Here is a 17,610-nt window from a genome sequence, read left to right on the forward strand (position 1 = left end):
ACCTTTAGCACATGAATAACAACAGTTTGCCTACATGCAAATCTTTTTTGTGGGTCAGAAGTGGTGATTAAAAATATAAACACTTTTTGGAAAACCAATATCTTGTAAAATGATCTGGTCTAGCTAGCATTAATTTGCTGCTTTGTTTTACTCTGCTATCTCATTATGTATTGACAATTATTGGGCAATATTTAGGAAAACCATTTTAACTGAAAGCCAGAGTTTAAAAGACTTTTGAAAATTATGGCTTTGCATTCCACATTATTTTTTAAATACAGCTATATTACAGGGAAAATATTCCTTCCTTAATCTTCTACTCTCTATTAGAAATTTTTGTATATCTTGTGCATGTCTTATGATTTTTTAATAGCTCTAAAAGGGCTACCTCTACCTCATGAAGACTTTTGGGAATAAAAGTACCACATGGTGCCATTGCCCAAACTTTTGCTGTAGTTCCTCATTTTGTACAAACAGTAGTGGATCCATTTTTAAGTTTGCAAAAATGTAACGTAAGTATATATATTCTAGGTGCTCATGCACATATAGATTTGACCCTATATTTTTAGAATTACAAAAGGCTAGAAGTAGGAAGAGAATATTTTCCATATCTGGAAGGTCTTTGAATCCTGGCACATCTCACTGGAATTGACAAATGTTTATAACTTCTGGACAGTAGTGTAACATAAATAGAGCTGAGTGACTATTTTCTATAGTAGGCCTTTTTCAGCGATAATCACAGATTCAGTGACACCAAAACATTTAGTAAATTCATATTGGATTTACCAATATTGTTTTGGAAGTTCAAAAAATACCCAAAAAATCAGACTATTTAATTTTAACATTTTTAAATAAAACATTTTGGAGTTTTTTAGTATGAAATGACTTTTCATTTGAGCATTTCCTTTAATTGTTTTGTAAAATAATTAAAAACATGTAAAATGGTCAACACTGAAGTGAAACATTTAAATTTTATCAAAACAAAATGTTTCATTCAGCCCCCCCCAAAATATTTTACTTTTTCATTCACCAAAATTTTATTTGTTGGTTCAACTGAAATATTGTTTTATTTAATTTTTTGGAATTACTAGCAAATTGAAAAATCTTTTTTTCTTCACTCTAGTAATAAAACCTAAAAAATTGTCCTTGAAAAAACAATATACATTTATTTATTTATTTGAATGAGGCCAAAGATTCCCCTCTTCCAAATACAATGGTAATAGAACATAAGTTTCTATGTTGCAGTTAGATTCTCAGGGTATGTCTAGACTGCATCCCTCTGTCGGCCGGCTGAGGGATGCAGATTATGTAGGTCGACATTGCAAACGAGGCAGGGTTTTAAATATCCCATGCCTAATTTGCACAAAAATGGCCACCCCGTTTTGCTGACTCAGCACTTTGTCAGCAAAAAGCGGCAGTCTAGAGGGGGATCTGTCAAGAAAGAAAGCCTTTTTCAACAGATCCCTTATGCCTCCTGCAAGAAGGTTTACAGGATCTGTCAAAAAAAGCTTTCTTTCTCGACAGATCCCCCTCTACACTGCCGCTTTTTGCTAACAAAGTGCTGAGTCGTCAAAACGCAGTGGCCATTATTATGCAAAGTAGGCATGGAATTTTTAAATCCCTGCCTCATTTGCAATGTCGACCTACCTAATCTGCATCCCTCTGCCAACAGAGGGATGCAGTCTAGACATACCCTCAGTGAAATGGTAGTTCCTATTATGGTTATAGGCAAATGTCTCCTATTTATGCTGAAAATGAGTTCTCTAGAATTTTATGAATTGTTATTACTCCTGAAGTTGAAGGAAAATGGAATAATAATAATATTTTGCTTAGCTGCATTCAAACAAACCAGTGTCGGTGGGATTGTGAATCCTGAGGTTTGTACTCCTTCCACATGCAACTTCCCCTAATAATAATCAAAGTTTGGCAGTGTGAGCTACAGTGTAAAGGCTATATAAGGATCTTAGATTTATTCAATAACTCATTTGTTGGAGGATACCGAGTACAAATTATCAGTGATTTACCTGTAAAGTTTATGGCCATTCAAAAGTCCGTAACTATCCAGTAGAGAAATGTAGTCACTGCCCTTTGGATTCATACAACTACATATAACAGAGAACAAAGAATTAATGATGAAATTCCCAGCAGATCAGATGTCAGAGTGTAAATATGAAAAACCCTACATCTTTTACACTTCCTCAGAAGTCTCCAAAAGAAAATAGAAAGGGAGCGGGGAGAAAGAGAATTTCCTTGCTGAGTTGGCAAAATGATCAACATCAGAGAACAAGGTCAAGTATAGTTCCACAGTGGGGTGCAGAGAGAGATGGTAAGAAAGTCCTGTGTATCTGAGATTTATCAACTGTACTTAATTAAGGGATGCTGGGTCTGGTATTCTTTTAACTATGACTATGCATAATTCATGAAAATAGCTGCTACTGGAAGCAAGTCTGCTTTCTCCAGCAGTGTGACACACACAGGGAAGTATCTGTTTACTGTATTCTAAACCTGATTTAACACTAGCATACACATATAGTTTCCAAGTGCCTGAGTAGTACATCTCTTTGAGACTTTGATCTATGTGCCTTTATGCTCAATAGGCAAGTATTTAAAAAAAATCTCAAAATTCTAGAGAGTTAGTCTCATGTAATTGATCTGGATTGGCTAAAAGATGGGGCTATTAGGTTTTCAAAAAATGTACAATACATGTTAGATTGTATTAGCTTTCCTTTTTTCTGCCAAAATAATTGTTGTCAAAAAGTTGTTGAGGCTATAGTGAAAGACACATGAAAATAAATCCTTTCCCCTTGATCAGCCGTAATACCCCCCAAAATACAGAAAAGTGTCTCTTTGAACTGACACCTGTTACCGAGTCTCAAATTGCTATTAGATAATTCCAGCATGTAAGTCTTAACTAGAGAAAAGCAGAGTGTCACTCACATTGCAAAAATGAAGACAGGAAGTGTATGTCTACACTATAGAGGAAGATTGAAGCTGCCGCTGTTGATCTTCCAGGGTTCAAATTAGTGGGTATAGGTAAGACGTCTTATTCAAAGTGAAAGGGGTGCTCCAGTCAATGCTGGGAGTCCTGCTTCCACGAAGAGTAAGGGAAGTCGAAGGAAAAGTGTTTTTTTCACAGGGTCTGTAAGATCTGGTCCAAAGCAGGGACCAAGTGTGCCTGATCAGTCACCTATAGTGAGTGAGCAGGCAGACCAGAGTGAATGTCAGTGTGTGGTCAGAAAGTCTGAGAAGGGTAGCCGTGTTAGTCTGTAAGGGTGCACCTACTCAGAAGGGCTTAACTCAAAATAAGCTACACAAATTGAGCTATGTCAATTGTGTAGCTTATTTTGAAATAGATTATTTTGAAACTGAGAACATCTACCCTAGTACTTATTTCAAAATAAAGCACGCAACTTCTGACTTCGCTTACTCCAGGTACAATGTGGGTTACAGGAGTCAGAGTAAAAAGTCCTCCAGCCTGACAGTATTTCCACATTATTTTGAAATAACTGCCTGCTGTGGAGATGTGGACTAAGTTATTTCAAAATAACTCTAATTATTTTGAAATAACGCTGCTGTGTAGACGTACCCTAACTAAAAAAAAAAAACTTAAAAAACAACATTGGTCCTGTAGCACTTCAGAGACTGACCAAAAATATATATCAGAGGGGTAGCCGTGTTAGTCTGAATCTGCAAAAGCGACGAGGAGTCCTGTGGCACCTTATAGACTAACTGAAGTGTAGGAGCATAAGCTTTCGTGGGCAAAGACCCACTTCGTCAGATGCATGTAGTGGAAATTTCCAGAGGCAGGAATAAATATGCAGGCCAGGATCAGGCTGGAGATGACCAGGTGGATCCAATCAAGGAGGATGAGGCCCACTTCTAGCAGCTGATCTGGAGGTGTGAATTCCAAGAGAACAGAAGCTGCTTTTGTAGTTAGCAAGCCATTCACAGTCTTTGTTTAATCCAGAGTTGATTGTGTCAAACTTAAAGATGAACTGTAGCTCAGCAGTTTCTCTTTGAAGTCTGGTCCTGAAGTTTTTTTGCTGCAGGATGGCTACTTTTAGATCTGCAATTGTGTGTCCAGGAAGATTGAAGTGTTCCCCTACAGGCTTTTGTATGTTGCCATTCCTAATATCAGATTTGTGTCCATTGATTCTTTTACGTAGGGACTGTACTGTTTGGCCGATGTATATAGCAGTGGGGCATTGTTGGCACATGATGGCATATATTATGTTGGTGGATGTACAGGAGAATGCACGTGCAGGAATACTTCCAACACGACACTGAACAGTGCACTGACACACAGATACCTTCCCACCAACAGCAGAAGAAGAAGAACTCCACATGGACTCCTCCTGAGGGCCGAAATGGCAGTCTGGACCTCTACATAGAATGCTTCCGCCGACGTGCACAGGCAGAAATTGTGGAAAAACAGCATCGCTTGCCTGGTAACCTCAGTCGTGCAGAACGCAATGCCATCCACAGCCTCCGGAACAATTCTGACATTATAATCAAAGAGGCTGACAAAGGAGGTGCTGTTGTCATCATGAACTGGCCTGACTACCTAAAGGAGGCTGCCAGACAACTCTCCAATACCAAATTCTACAGGCCACTTTCCTCAGATCCCACTAAGGAATATACTAAGAAACTGCACCATCTGCTCAGGACACTCCCTAAACAAACACAGGAACAAATCGACACACCTTTAGAGCCCCGACCAGGGTTGTTCTATCTATTACCCAAGATCCACAAACCTGGAAATCCCAGACGCCCCATCATCTCGGGCATTGGCACTCTTACTGAAGGACTGTCTGGCTATGTGTACTCTCTGCTCAGACCCTACGCCACCAGCACTCCCAGTTACCTTCGTGACACTACGGATTTCCTGAGAAAACTACAATGCATAGGTGATCTTCCAGAAAACACCATCCTAGCCACCATGGATGTAGAGGCTCTCTACACAAACATCCCACATGCAGATGGAGTACAAGCTGTCAGGAACAGTATTCCTGATGCCACAGCACAACTGGTGGCTGAACTCTGTGAATTTATCCTCACACACAACTATTTCAGATTTGGTGACAACATATACCTCCAGACCAGTGGCACTGCTATGGGCACCCGCATGGCCCCACAATACGCCAACTTTTTTATGGCTGACCTGGAACAACGCTTCCTCAGCTCTCGTCCACTTACACCCTTTCTCTACCTACGCTACATCGATGACATCTTCATCATCTGGACCCATGGGAAGGAGACTCTGGAAGAATTTCACTATGATTTCAACAGCTTCCACCCCACCATCAACCTCAGCATGGACCAATCTACATGAGAGGTCCATTTCCTGGACACCACGATACAAATAAGTGACGGTCATATCAATACCACCCTATACCGAAAACCTACCGACCGCTATACTTACCTGCATGCCTCCAGTTTCCATCCCGGACACACCACACGATCCATTGTTTACAGCCAAGCACTGAGGTACAACCGCATATGCTCCAACCCCTCAGACAGAGACCTACACCTACAAGACCTTCAACAAGCATTCTGTAAACTGCGATACCCACACGAGGAAGTGAGGAGACAGATTGACAGAGCCAGACGTGTACCCAGAAGCCTCCTGCTACGGGACAAGCCCAAGAAAGAAACCAACAGAACACCACTGGCCATCACCTACAGTCCCCAGCTAAAACCTCTCCAACGCATCATTAGTGATCTTCAGCCCATCCTGGACAATGATCCCTCGCTTTCACAGGCCTTGGGAGGTAGGCCGGTCCTTGCCCACAGACAACCCGCCAACCTGAAGCATATTCTCACCAGCAACTACACACCGCACCATAATAACTCGAACTCAGGAACCAATCCTTGCAACAAACCTCGGTGCCAACTCTGCCCACATATATACACCAGCAACACCATCACAGGACCTAACCAGATCAGCCATACTGTCACTGGTACATTCTCCTGCACATCCACCAACGTAATATATGCCATCATGTGCCAACAATGCCCCACTGCTATATACATCGGCCAAACAGGACAGTCCCTACGTAAAAGAATCAATGGACACAGATCTGATATTAGGAATGGCAACATACAAAAACCTGTAGGGGAACACTTCAATCTTCCTGGACACACAATTGCAGATCTAAAAGTAGCCATCCTGCAGCAAAAAAACTTCAGGACCAGACTTCAAAGAGAAACTGCTGAGCTACAGTTCATCTTTAAGTTTGACACAATCAACTCTGGATTAAACAAAGACTGTGAATGGCTCGCTAACTACAAAAACAGCTTCTGCTCTCTTGGAATTCACACCTCCAGATCAGCTGCTAGAAGTGGGCCTCATCCTCCTTGATTGGATCCACCTGGTCATCTCCAGCCTGATCCTGGCCTGCATATTTATTCCTGCCTCTGGAAATTTCCACTACATGCATCTGACGAAGTGGGTCTTTGCCCACGAAAGCTTATGCTCCTACACTTCAGTTAGTCTATAAGGTGCCACAGGACTCCTCGTCGCTTTTGCAAATTCAGACTAACACGGCTACCCCTCTGATACAGGTATCAAAGGATCTCATCTCTGGTTGACTATGAATTGCCACCATTCATGGCCAATGTGAGTGGCAGGAAGTGGCATCCCTGTCCGCAACACTTCCCACCACTCACATTGGCCACAAACAGTGATTTGCAGCTACCAGAGCTGTGATCCTCTGATACCTGTGGAGGTGCAGGTAAACATAACGGTGGCAGCCTGCCAGGGACTAACCTTGTTGGCTGCTGTTTTTTTATTGCCCACCCCTGACCTAGAAGTTTAAACTATTTCTGTTGCAGCTTCCATGTCACTCTCACCCAGGGCAGGACAAGCAGTCTTCTAGTTCAGCTTCTTTTGGGCTGGCATTAAACATACTGTGCCAATCCAAACCCTCTACACGGCTCATATAAGAATCTTCTCCCACAGTTGGTAGTAGTAACTCTCAGTTGCCATCACTGCTGATCCTCTTTGTCATGGTTTTAATTAAAAGATAGGTTTTACATTTATTTCCAAATAATACAGTGGTTCTCATTGCTAACCACACGTGTAAATTAATTCCTCTATACTACGAATCTTGTAAGCAAATATATATCCGCACAGACAACTTTATAGTTGTCATTAAGATTTGGACACATATCAATGGTCTGACTACATTTTACCTTTCAAAAGAGTTAAAAACATTCAGAATCTAAGGGTATGTCTGCACTTGCAGCCTAATTTGAACTAGGGCTGCAAATGTAGGCATTCGGAATTTCACATCAAGCCCAGGATTTAAATATCCCGCATTTGATTTGCATCTTCCCGGCCAAGTGCCATTTTTTGTAATTTACAAGCCTGAAGTACCTGCCCGCATCTACACGCAGTAGTGAAACAGGCGTTCGAAATAAAGCCCTAGTTCGAACTACCTGTTAAACCTCATTGCAGGAGGAATAACAAAAATGTAGATGTCATACATTTCTGATACAAAGCACTTCCATATCTCTGAACTCATGCTAGTATTAGCATACTGTTGTTCCTTATTTCCACGCAGAGGATGGAAAATGTGCACCCCTAGATGTTGGTTTTACAATTTGTTTCACACACAGATGACTTTACATTAATGGTCTCCAACCTTTTTGCACCCAAGATCACTTTTAAGGGCAATCCAGAATCTACCATAACTCTTCCCCAAAGCCCTGCCCATCACTTTTGTCTTGCTGGTCCAGGGGTTTGGGTACAGGAAAAGAGTGAGAGGTGCAGGTTCTAGGAGGGAATTTGGGTTCAGGTGAGAGCTTCAGGCTGGGGAAGGGTTTTGGATAGCAGGAGTAAGGAGTACAAGCTCTGGGGGGGAGTTTGCCTCAGCCTGCAGCTCTCTCCTGCACCCAAACTCTCTTCCAGAGCTAGCATCCCTCATTCCTCCTAGTGTGGCTGACAACCTCACCCTGGGCAAGGCAGGGCAGAGAGGCCTGCTCTGCACCCTGGAAGAGGCAAGGCCTCAGGAGGAAGGGGCAGGGCTGGGGGCCTGCCCTCAATACTGTCCATACCATGGTGTGCACCTTCTCCAGTCCTCAGTCCTGCCTGGAGTGAGCTGTGCAGCACTCCAGCATTAATATAAAGTACCTAGCATTCCAGTGCTGTAGGGTTCAGAAAACCTGCATCTTCCTGGCCCCATGCTGCTCCTGAAAATGCTGGCTGGTTGAGCTCAAGCACCCCCTGTGTGTGGCCCCAGGAGGAGAGGGGCAAGAAGGAGGGAGTCGCCATTGCTGCAGTGCTTACCAGGCAGCCCAGAGCTGTCTCACCCCTCTTCCCTGAACAGGCTGCGGAGAGTACCGCTGCCTGGTTCCATTGTGGGCCCACGCAAAGGCAGTTTACCTAGGATTGGGATTGACTGGCAGGAGCTTCAAGATTTACAGTGGTTCACGATCGATGGGTTGGTGACTCCAAGGTATTTCATGTGGGCACATCTCTGCACCCAGGGAATTCCAAAGGAGACAAGGGACTGACACACATGGGCAAGCATGCAGGATCAAGGCCCTGAAGCACTGAGGCTACAAATTAATCATGGATATTTTTAGTGAAAGTCATGGATAGATCACAGGCAAGAAACGAAAAACATGGCCCATGACATATGTATGACTTATAGCATAAATATTCCTGATTGGATCTTAAGGGGAGCCCATGTACTGCAGGGGGGGAACCCATGGCACCAGCTGCTGGGAGTAGCTCTGGAAGGCTTGTGACACCATCTACAGAGGAGAGATCTGGGGGACAACTGCTGGAGAACCCAAGGTTGCCAAATTAGGTTGGATATATTCCTGAAGGTTTCATCACATGATACAGTCTTTAATTAAAGAGCCATCTTTAGTTTCTGGAGGGTCCAGGAAAATCCTGGAGGGTTAACAACCCTACTTGAGGGCCAGAGATGCTCCAGCATCCATGGGGGAAAGGCCTCCGGGTGGGGCAGTAACTGCCCTGGATGAGTGGCCACCCGAGTGGCTGGCTGCAGAAGTCACGGAAATCGCAGGGGGGTTGCAAAATCTGCAGCCTCTGTGACAAGCCCAGAGCCCTAGTCATCACCCTGTGCTTTGCTGTTTTCAGTGCTCTAATTTCACGAGCTGGCCATACAGAGTTTCTGCACTGAGATATACTAGCTCCACTTTGAATGGCACTTAGGGTATGTCTACACTACCCTCCCAGTTCGAACTAGGAGGGTAATGTATGCATGCCGCACTTGCTAATGAAGCCCGGTATTTGAATTTCCCGGGCTTCATTAGCATAAGCGGGGAGCCGCCATTTTTAAATCCCCGCTGCTTCGAACCCCGTGCAGCGCGGCTACACGGGGCTCGAACTAGGTAGTTCGGACTAGGTTCCTATTCCGAACTACCGTTACTCCTCGTGAAACGAGGTGTACCGGTAGTTCGGAATAGGCACCGTAGTCCGAACTACCTAGTTCGAGCCCCGTGTAGCCGCGCTGCACGGGGTTCGAAGCAGCGGGGATTTAAAAATGGTGGCTCCCTGCTTATGCTAATGAAGCCCGGGAAATTCAAATCCCAGGCTTCATTAGCAAGTGCGGTATGCATACATTACCCCGCTAGTTCGAACTAGCGGGGTAGTGTAGACATACCCTTAGAGAGTTGGTTGCCACATGGAATCAGAGGGTCAAATTCTGCTAGGTCCTGAGCACTGCCTCAAATGTATTATGCACCCCAGCACGTTGCAGGTTTATGCCCTTAATGAAGAGTGGGGAATGATTGCCTTCAGTGTGGTATTAGCCTGGAATGAAGATAATGTGGAAGCCGTAAAATTATTTCATATTTACAATGTATGACCATAAAGAAAGGCCAAAGTAGCACAATGGCTATTCAGTGTAGGGTATGTCTGCACTTTAACTGGAGCAGTGGGAGAGGCGAGCCACCCTGACTAACTATTCACCTAGCTTCTAAGGATATGTCTCCACACTGAGCTGAGGATGAAATTCCCAGTCTGAAGAGACATATACTAGCACTGATGGAGCTGGCACTCTAACGCTACAGTGTAGCCACAGCATCACAAGCTAGTTGCCCATGTATGTGTCTAGGGTCTCAGACAGGTACAAACCTGGCATGGTTAGCCCCTTTGCCACTTGTGTCACCATTCCTACACCATATTTTTAGCATGCTAGCTCCACCACAGCTAGTATGTCTCCTCCGGATGGAAATCACACCCCCAGCTCAAATTGAAGACATACCATTGGACTCTGCGCTCTGATTTACTACGACTCCTAAGGACCAGATTGGCTCATGAGGTCCAAATACCACCCCACAATTTATAATTCCTCTGCTTTTGTGTTTAGGCAGGTCCTGTGGCTCATATGGAAGGAACAATGGGATTCATACGTGTCATTGGGAGATTTCCTCCAAACATACCTCAGTAAATCAGGAAGTAGAAGTTAGGAATCTAGAAGTCCTTTAATCTCCCACCTAAGGCCTCCTAGACTCTCCATTCCCACTTCCCAGCTTCATTTCAACTCCACTGAAACACAAGTCTCTCTTAGGGTATGTCTAGACTACCTAGTTTTGTCGACAAAAGTGGACTTTTGTCGACAAAACAATACCAGCGTCTACACTACCACGGAGTTCTATCGACATAACGTCGACAGAACTCCGCGGTTTTGTCGACGCTGGTATACCTCATTTTACGAGGCAAAACACCTTCTGTCGACAGAGTTCTGTCAACAGAAAGTGTTATTGCCTGTAACACTGCGTCCAGACTACGGAGTTCTGGACGCTCTTTGTCGACAAAATGCGGTAGTCTAGACGTACCCTCTGGTTGAGGATGGCCTCATTTAACATTGTCAAACAAATTATACAGCTGTCTAGCTCATGAAGTGAAGAGAAAAAAACGTGCAAGTAGGCCTATCGAAGAACCAACTATGTCACATACTTTAAATATGTACAGGATATTCCATGACAATGTTTCTCTACAACTCTAAATCCTTTTGTTTTGGTTTACTTCTATTGTCTCATTCCAAGAGCAGAGTAGTAAATGGACCTTGAAAAGGCAAATTCCAGGAGCATGCTGAGTCAAGTTTGCTGTCCTCCCTGCCAGATAAGCTTGCTGAGTGTGGTACATGTTACAACTCTGAAATATTCAAAGTCTTAAAGACCAAGAAATTAGCTATTGAGACTCTTAATTCCCAAACAAGAGCTGCAGGATCATTATCATAAACTATATAGATATATACGGTATTTATCAAATAAAAGGAGAAAAGCTGACTATGTTGCTGGTTTGATTTTTCCAGTCTATCTGAGGGATTAAAGTTATCAAACTGTGAGCTACTACATAAACCTTTCATGGAAATACTTTGGAATAAATCTGATTTTATTTTTGAAGTCTTACTGTAAGGAAAACACCTGCTTATTGATTTTTACTTTCTACTCCTTGACTCATCACAAACTAGATTAATCAAGTGATAGAAATGTAGCCGTGTTAGTCTTGGGTAGTTGAAGCAAAATGCAGGACAATGTAGCACTTTAAAGACTAACAAGATGGTTTATTAGATGATGAGCTTTCGTGGGCCAGACCCACTTCCTCAGATCAAATAGTGGAAGAAAGTAGTCACAACCATATATACCAAAGGATACAATTAAAAAAATGAACAAATATGAAAAGGACAAATCACATTGCAGAACAGAAGGGGGATGCGGGGGGGGGGGGGGGAAGGGGGAGGAAGGAAGGTAAGTGTCTGTGAATTGCTGATATTAAAGGTAGGGAGAGTGGGATGTTTGTGAGTTAATGGTATTACAGGTGATAATTGGGGAAACTGTCTTGGTAATGGGTGAGAAAGTTCAAATTCTTGTTAAGTTCTTGTTGGCAAGTGTCGAATTTTAACATGAATGACTGTCATTCATGTTAAAATTCGACACTTGCCAACAAGGACTTAACAAGAATTTGAACTTTCTCACCCATGACCAAGACAGTTTCTCCAATTATCACCTGTAATACCATTAACTCACAAACATCCCACTCTCCCTACCTTTAATATCAGCAATTCACAGACACTTACCTTCCTTCCTCCCCCTTCCCACCCCCCGCCCCCCCCCCCCGCATCCCCCTTCTGTTCTGCAATGTGATTTGTCCTTTTCATATTTGTTCATTTTTTTTAATTGTATCCTTTGGTATATATGGTTGTGACTACTTTCTTCCACTATTTGATCTGAGGAAGTGGGTCTGGCCCACGAAAGCTCATCATCTAATAAACCATCTTGTTAGTCTTTAAAGTGCTACATTGTCCTGCATTTAGATTAATCAAAGCAATTTATTCAGCATGGCAGATAATTCAGCATTAGTTAGTTTCCCACACACAAACAAAAAGGAATCTGCCTTATTTGCATATGTGTGCTTTATTTACTCATACTTTTACTGGGAGAAAAATCCCTTTATGTTCTAAAGCAACTGGTCCAGTTTCAGCAACCCTGTTGTATTCCCAGTTGGGAGAATGCACAGCAGAGTGGCAGCAGTCTGCCTCAACAGTCGCACCATGGGAGCGTGAGAGAGAACTCACAAAGGAGTCTCACATCCCATGAGTTCTGAAAAACATGAATTTAGCTAAACTTGCTTAAAGAGTCCTGGGTACTCCAGGAGCAGGGCTATTCCCTGGTGGGAATAAGTACTCTGCATCTTAGGCATAGTCCCACTGGGACCAACAGCCATTGTAGGCCCTGGGGCAAGGCATGGAAGGGCAGTTCCATGTCCCTGGAAGGGGTAGTAAGCCCTTAGCACCGCTCTAACTATGGTACGCCCTCCCCCCAAGCCCTCAGAGCAGTGGGGAACTGTGCTGCAGAGCTCCAGCAGCAATTCACAGGGGCCCAGGCCTCTGACCTCCACTGCTGCCACAGTAGCATTAGATGGAAGCTCCAGGCCCCTTTGAATCTTTGGGCCCCAGAACAATTGCCCCCTGTACCTCCATCCTTGTCGGTGGGCATGCAGTGTTCTAAGAGAGCCAAGCCCAGCACCTGTTCAGAATAGCTTTCTTGTGAAGTGGGACTGACACCAGTCTCTTATTTTTGTAAGCAACACAATTTACCAGTTTTCACTGAACTGAGAATTCACATTCATTTTCTCAGATCCAAACCTTCCCGGACGTCACACTTCTCAAACTCCAAAACTGGGGGCACCTGTATGTGTGATGATAAACAACGAGCTGTTTGACAGTTTCTTTGATGTGTGTGTTCTCATGATTATGCATCCCCAGATCCTAATGGAAAGAAAGTGAAATCAGATTTGAATTTCAGTGGGCTGGTTCCCTGGTGTCTTCCAAAGCTGCATCTGCAGGATTAAAGTCACATTCCCTAGAAAGCTAAACACAAACATGAACTTTACATAGCACATTTCATTATTTATATCTACCTACTGATCTCACAATAATGCAGTTCTATGCATGATGTAGTGGGACTATGGGATAGGCAAGAAAAGATTGTGTTTCTGTGTTTCTGTATTTCTGTTCCTCCCGCATCACCGTCAGATTCGTAGGTCAGGTTTAGACCATGTCAAGAATTATTTTTAGAGCTGTCAAGTGATTAAAAAATTTAATAGTGATTAACTGTGTAATTAATCGCATTCAACTCCCCTTTGAAATGCCACGGTGGCATTTCAACAGGGCAGTGCTGCATGGAGCCCAGGGTCAGCTGGCCCCAGGCTCCATGCAGCACTGCCCCTGTAAGGCGCCAGAGCGACACTTTAAAGGAGCAGCGCAAGTGGAGCTGGGGATCAGTTGGAGTCCCCAGCTGATCTCCAGCTCTGCATTGAAAAGCCCCTTTGAAGTGCCGCTCTGACACGTCAAAGGGGCTTTGCAACAGCGGAGCCAGGGATCAGCTGGGAACTCCAGCTGATCCCAGCTCCTAATGTGGTGCACCTTTAAAGCACCAAAACAGCACTTCAAAGGGGTAGCACACTAGGAGCCGGGGATCAGCTGGGGACTGATCCCCGGCTTCCCTGTTGTAAAGCCTCTTTGAAGTGCCAGAGCAGCACTTCAAAGGGGCTTTGCAATGCGGAGCTGGGGATCAGCTGGGGACTCCAACAGATCCCCAGCTCCACTTGCGCTGCCCCTTTGAAGTGGGGGAGCAGTACTTCAAAAAGGCTGCACAGCATTAATGCCTGCATTAATTTTTTTAACTCATTAATCCTGTCCTGAGTTAATCACAGGCATTAACATGGGTCATTTGACAGCCCTAATTATTTTCCTAATTCAACTACATTAAAAACATCAGAGGAGTCTCATCCTGTCCTATCTAGCAAAGGATTGTACTAAAAAAAAACAGAAAAAGCTTGACTGATGCTTCTTTAGCCTTGATTCTGATCTCACACCAGCTTTACGCTGGTTATAGATTTAGATTTGATCCTGAATGACTTAACATTAAGCATGAGAGACATCCAGCTGAAGAAAGTGGGACTACTCATGGGGACTACTTAGTCTTTGCAGAATTGCAGTCTTATGGAGTCATGACATCAGTGCCATTACTCATGATTTAAATTGGTGTGTGTATAGAAATTTGCAGGGCACTAAGTTATTTTTGTGTTGCCAGCTATCTCCACCACTAGTGTAAATGGAGTATATGAGAGGCAGGCTAGGAACAGAAATGGGTATAGTGGAGCTGACCTACTCTGAATCTGATGCCCACAGATCTTCTAACAGTGGTAGAAGATAGAATTGAGACCCTACTGCTCTAAATTCTGCTGGGTCCATGCAGGTGGGGTCGGGGAGCTGCTTGTGGCTTTTTGAAGCCAGCTTGCTCACTCTGTCTGAACAACGTAATGGAGAACTGGGCCCAAACTCTCCAACAATACTAAGGAACCATGTCTGTTATATAAAAATACCCACTCCTGTATTTAGGTTGAGTGACTGTCACCATTATACTTTAACAATAAACCAGGAGCTGACTCATTTCACATATTGCACCTTTCCAAACAAGCAGGAGAATTTATGCCTCAAGAGGAAATTCACTTTTAAGAAAGAGGGGTGATGTCGATGCTGCTAATCTGCCTAGAAAATACCACAACTGAAGGAGAACTTTCACATACAGCTTGGGCTTTCTAGTAAGAATATGGACACTTCCTGGAGGACAGATGTTCTATGTTGGAGGGTCTCGAGCATGCTGGTCACATACCATCCCCATCCAGCATTGCCCAATTTCAGGGCTGCATCAGCCATCTTTGTCCCATTTCCCCTCATGTAACAGGAGTTGTGGATGTCTTGTATTCCTGTAACTTCCTCCTAGTCGATGCCTAGTTGGCCTTAGTCAGTGGCAACTGGAGAGTGACTCAAGCCCCACATTTGAAAAGGAATTTACAGCATTTTGCTCTTTTGTTTTCTAAATTAGCCAAATAAAACATTAATACCAAGCTTCCACATATTAGATTTAGAAAAAATGCACGCAACGAGCCAGCAAGAGATATGGAATTTATCAAATAGGGAATAAAGAGGTGGGTGCCTTTTTCTTACCCACTGGCCATCATGTTACCCTGTAAACCACACAGTGATAAAATGAATCAAAGCACATTATTTGGGTTCTGTTTCCAGCAAGCTACTCAGAAAAACACTTAAGAGTATGCTTAAAGTTAAAAATTTGTTTCTTCAGTTGGGACCTTGGTGAAGTTGATTATACAGCTGAAAGCTGAGTAAACAATAAATGAATTTCATTGGTTCACAAAGTGCTTTATGTTGATTCCAAAATTTGAATTTTTTGTTGTGGTTGCTTTGCAGCTTCCTCTACCAAGACAACATATGTCAGCTACAGCAATCATGCAAACTGAGCAGGGAAATTAAATGCACCTGAAGACCTGAAGTATTGTGAAAATAAACAATGAATTTACTACCACCAAAACCTCGGTCTTGGAAAGAGCAGTAGACTACAATCAAATCTATAATCAGTCTTTTACTGGACAAAGATTAACCACAAGCCAAAACCAGGAGGGGTGGGGAAGGGAAAAGTTCAGTTTTATACCATTCATACTGACGGACAAACTTCAGAACTGTTTACTCACAAAAGGAAGCAAATCACAAAAGGAAAACAAATGTTAGCTTGTGAAAAAAATGCTGTTGAAATAAACCATGTCTGATGTTATACTTGTAAGTACTTTTTTGTGATTGTGAGAATTCCATTCCTGTCCCACATTGTTCAACTTGTATAAGAAGATGAGTTTGTTTCTTGTGATGACTGACTGAATTGAAGTCCTGGGTTGTGCTAAAAGAAATGCAATGATTGCCGCATGCAAATTTTTATACAAAATAATTTATTTCTAATAATAAAGGAATGTTTTGCAAATGTTCAGACTTGTTTCGTTGTAGTTTTAAGGAAGAAAAAATAATATTTTAAGTCCTGACAGTATTGTCTATTGTTTGTTTAGAATGTGAAGTAAGGGGGGTATAAATAAAAAAAATAATAATGGTGTCAGAGGAATGCTGTGTAATGTATAAGCATGTTGATGGGGGTGCCTGTATGTGTGTGTGTGTGGATGTACTCGCCGAGATGGGTGATTTTATTTGTTTAAAAAATTGTGACTCTTTTAAAATTGCTGATGGGATTTTTTCCCAAAGTAAATACATTTTATAAGATTTTGTGAAATGAACGACTCCTGATGTTGTGCTCACCATTTATGATTCAGCGACTGTTTTCTTTTAAATATCATTCAAGGTTCTCAAACAATTTAGCAAAGATGGTATAACTAAAAACTCCGCTTTCTTATCCTAATCAGAGCCAGCAAATTGAAATAAAAGTTTAATCTTTTAATTATCCTGCGCAATGCTATTAAGTTGCTGATATGCTACCACCAACTGTGGTGGCGTGTCATTTCTGGCAAACACATCTTATTGATGGCTGCCTTAGAAATAACATAGAAAGGCAGCAGTTGAATATTTGGAAAGCAGTAAAGAGGATATGTGAACTAACTTATCAAACCTTTCAAAATCAAAGGAAATGACCTCTTGGATACAATTTTGATGTCTTCTAATTTTCAGAATTAAACTCTTCAGTAGATACCATACCATTAGAAATTGTTATACCAAAGACAGAGAGAAGAGAGAGAGAGAGAGAGATTGGAACCAGTGTAGTGATCTATCATGTTAATAAGCCACTCTAGACAATTCAAAAGCAGACTGCTCGAGGCTTTCAGCTCTGTCACCAATGTCTATGATGTGCTTTAAGACTTTTTCCACTCTATACAATATCTACCATTCATCAACTAAATGGGTCTTCACAATCAGTTTGTTATTAAATGTTCTTTCTGCTGATTTAGCTTGGGTGGCTCATTGTTCTTCTTTCCGATAGGCGCTATCTCTTTGTAACATGTCTTTGCCAGGGAGGCTGCAGTGAACCCTGGATTGCATTACTGAATAAGGGAAGGTCAAGGTATTTTAAAGTGAATCTCCTAAATGTTACAGTGCCACATTTTAATCTCCTGAGTAGCCAGCAAATTACTTTCAGTCCACTATCCCCTCAGTGAAATTCTGTGTTTTAAAGCACTTTGATAAAAACTATTAGGAAGGATCTCTCCCAATATTTGGACACCAGAGTTATTGATGCTGTACAATTCAATAAAGTGCAATTGGAATGGTTATGAGT

General features: G+C 42.6%; 1 protein-coding gene across 3 annotated transcripts in view; it reads left to right on the forward strand.

Moving 5' to 3' along the window:
• GRM8 (glutamate metabotropic receptor 8) overlaps positions 1–16,318 on the forward strand; it is a 507,705-nt gene extending 491,387 nt beyond the window's left edge. For all 3 annotated transcript variants that reach the window (XM_014573390.4, XM_014573388.4, XM_075928359.2), the window contains one exon: positions 15,753–16,318. Coding sequence is in view for 1 of the 3 variants with exons in the window: in XM_075928359.2 (XP_075784474.1) it covers positions 15,753–15,802 (50 nt within the window). In the remaining 2 variants the exon portion in view is untranslated. The remainder of the gene's footprint in view (positions 1–15,752) is intronic.
• The last annotated feature ends 1,292 nt before the right edge of the window (positions 16,319–17,610 follow it).

Source organism: Pelodiscus sinensis, chromosome 1 (assembly GCF_052426305.1).
Source record: "Pelodiscus sinensis isolate ZL-2025 chromosome 1, ASM5242630v1, whole genome shotgun sequence".
In the NCBI taxonomy this organism is placed as follows: domain Eukaryota; kingdom Metazoa; phylum Chordata; order Testudines; family Trionychidae; genus Pelodiscus; species Pelodiscus sinensis.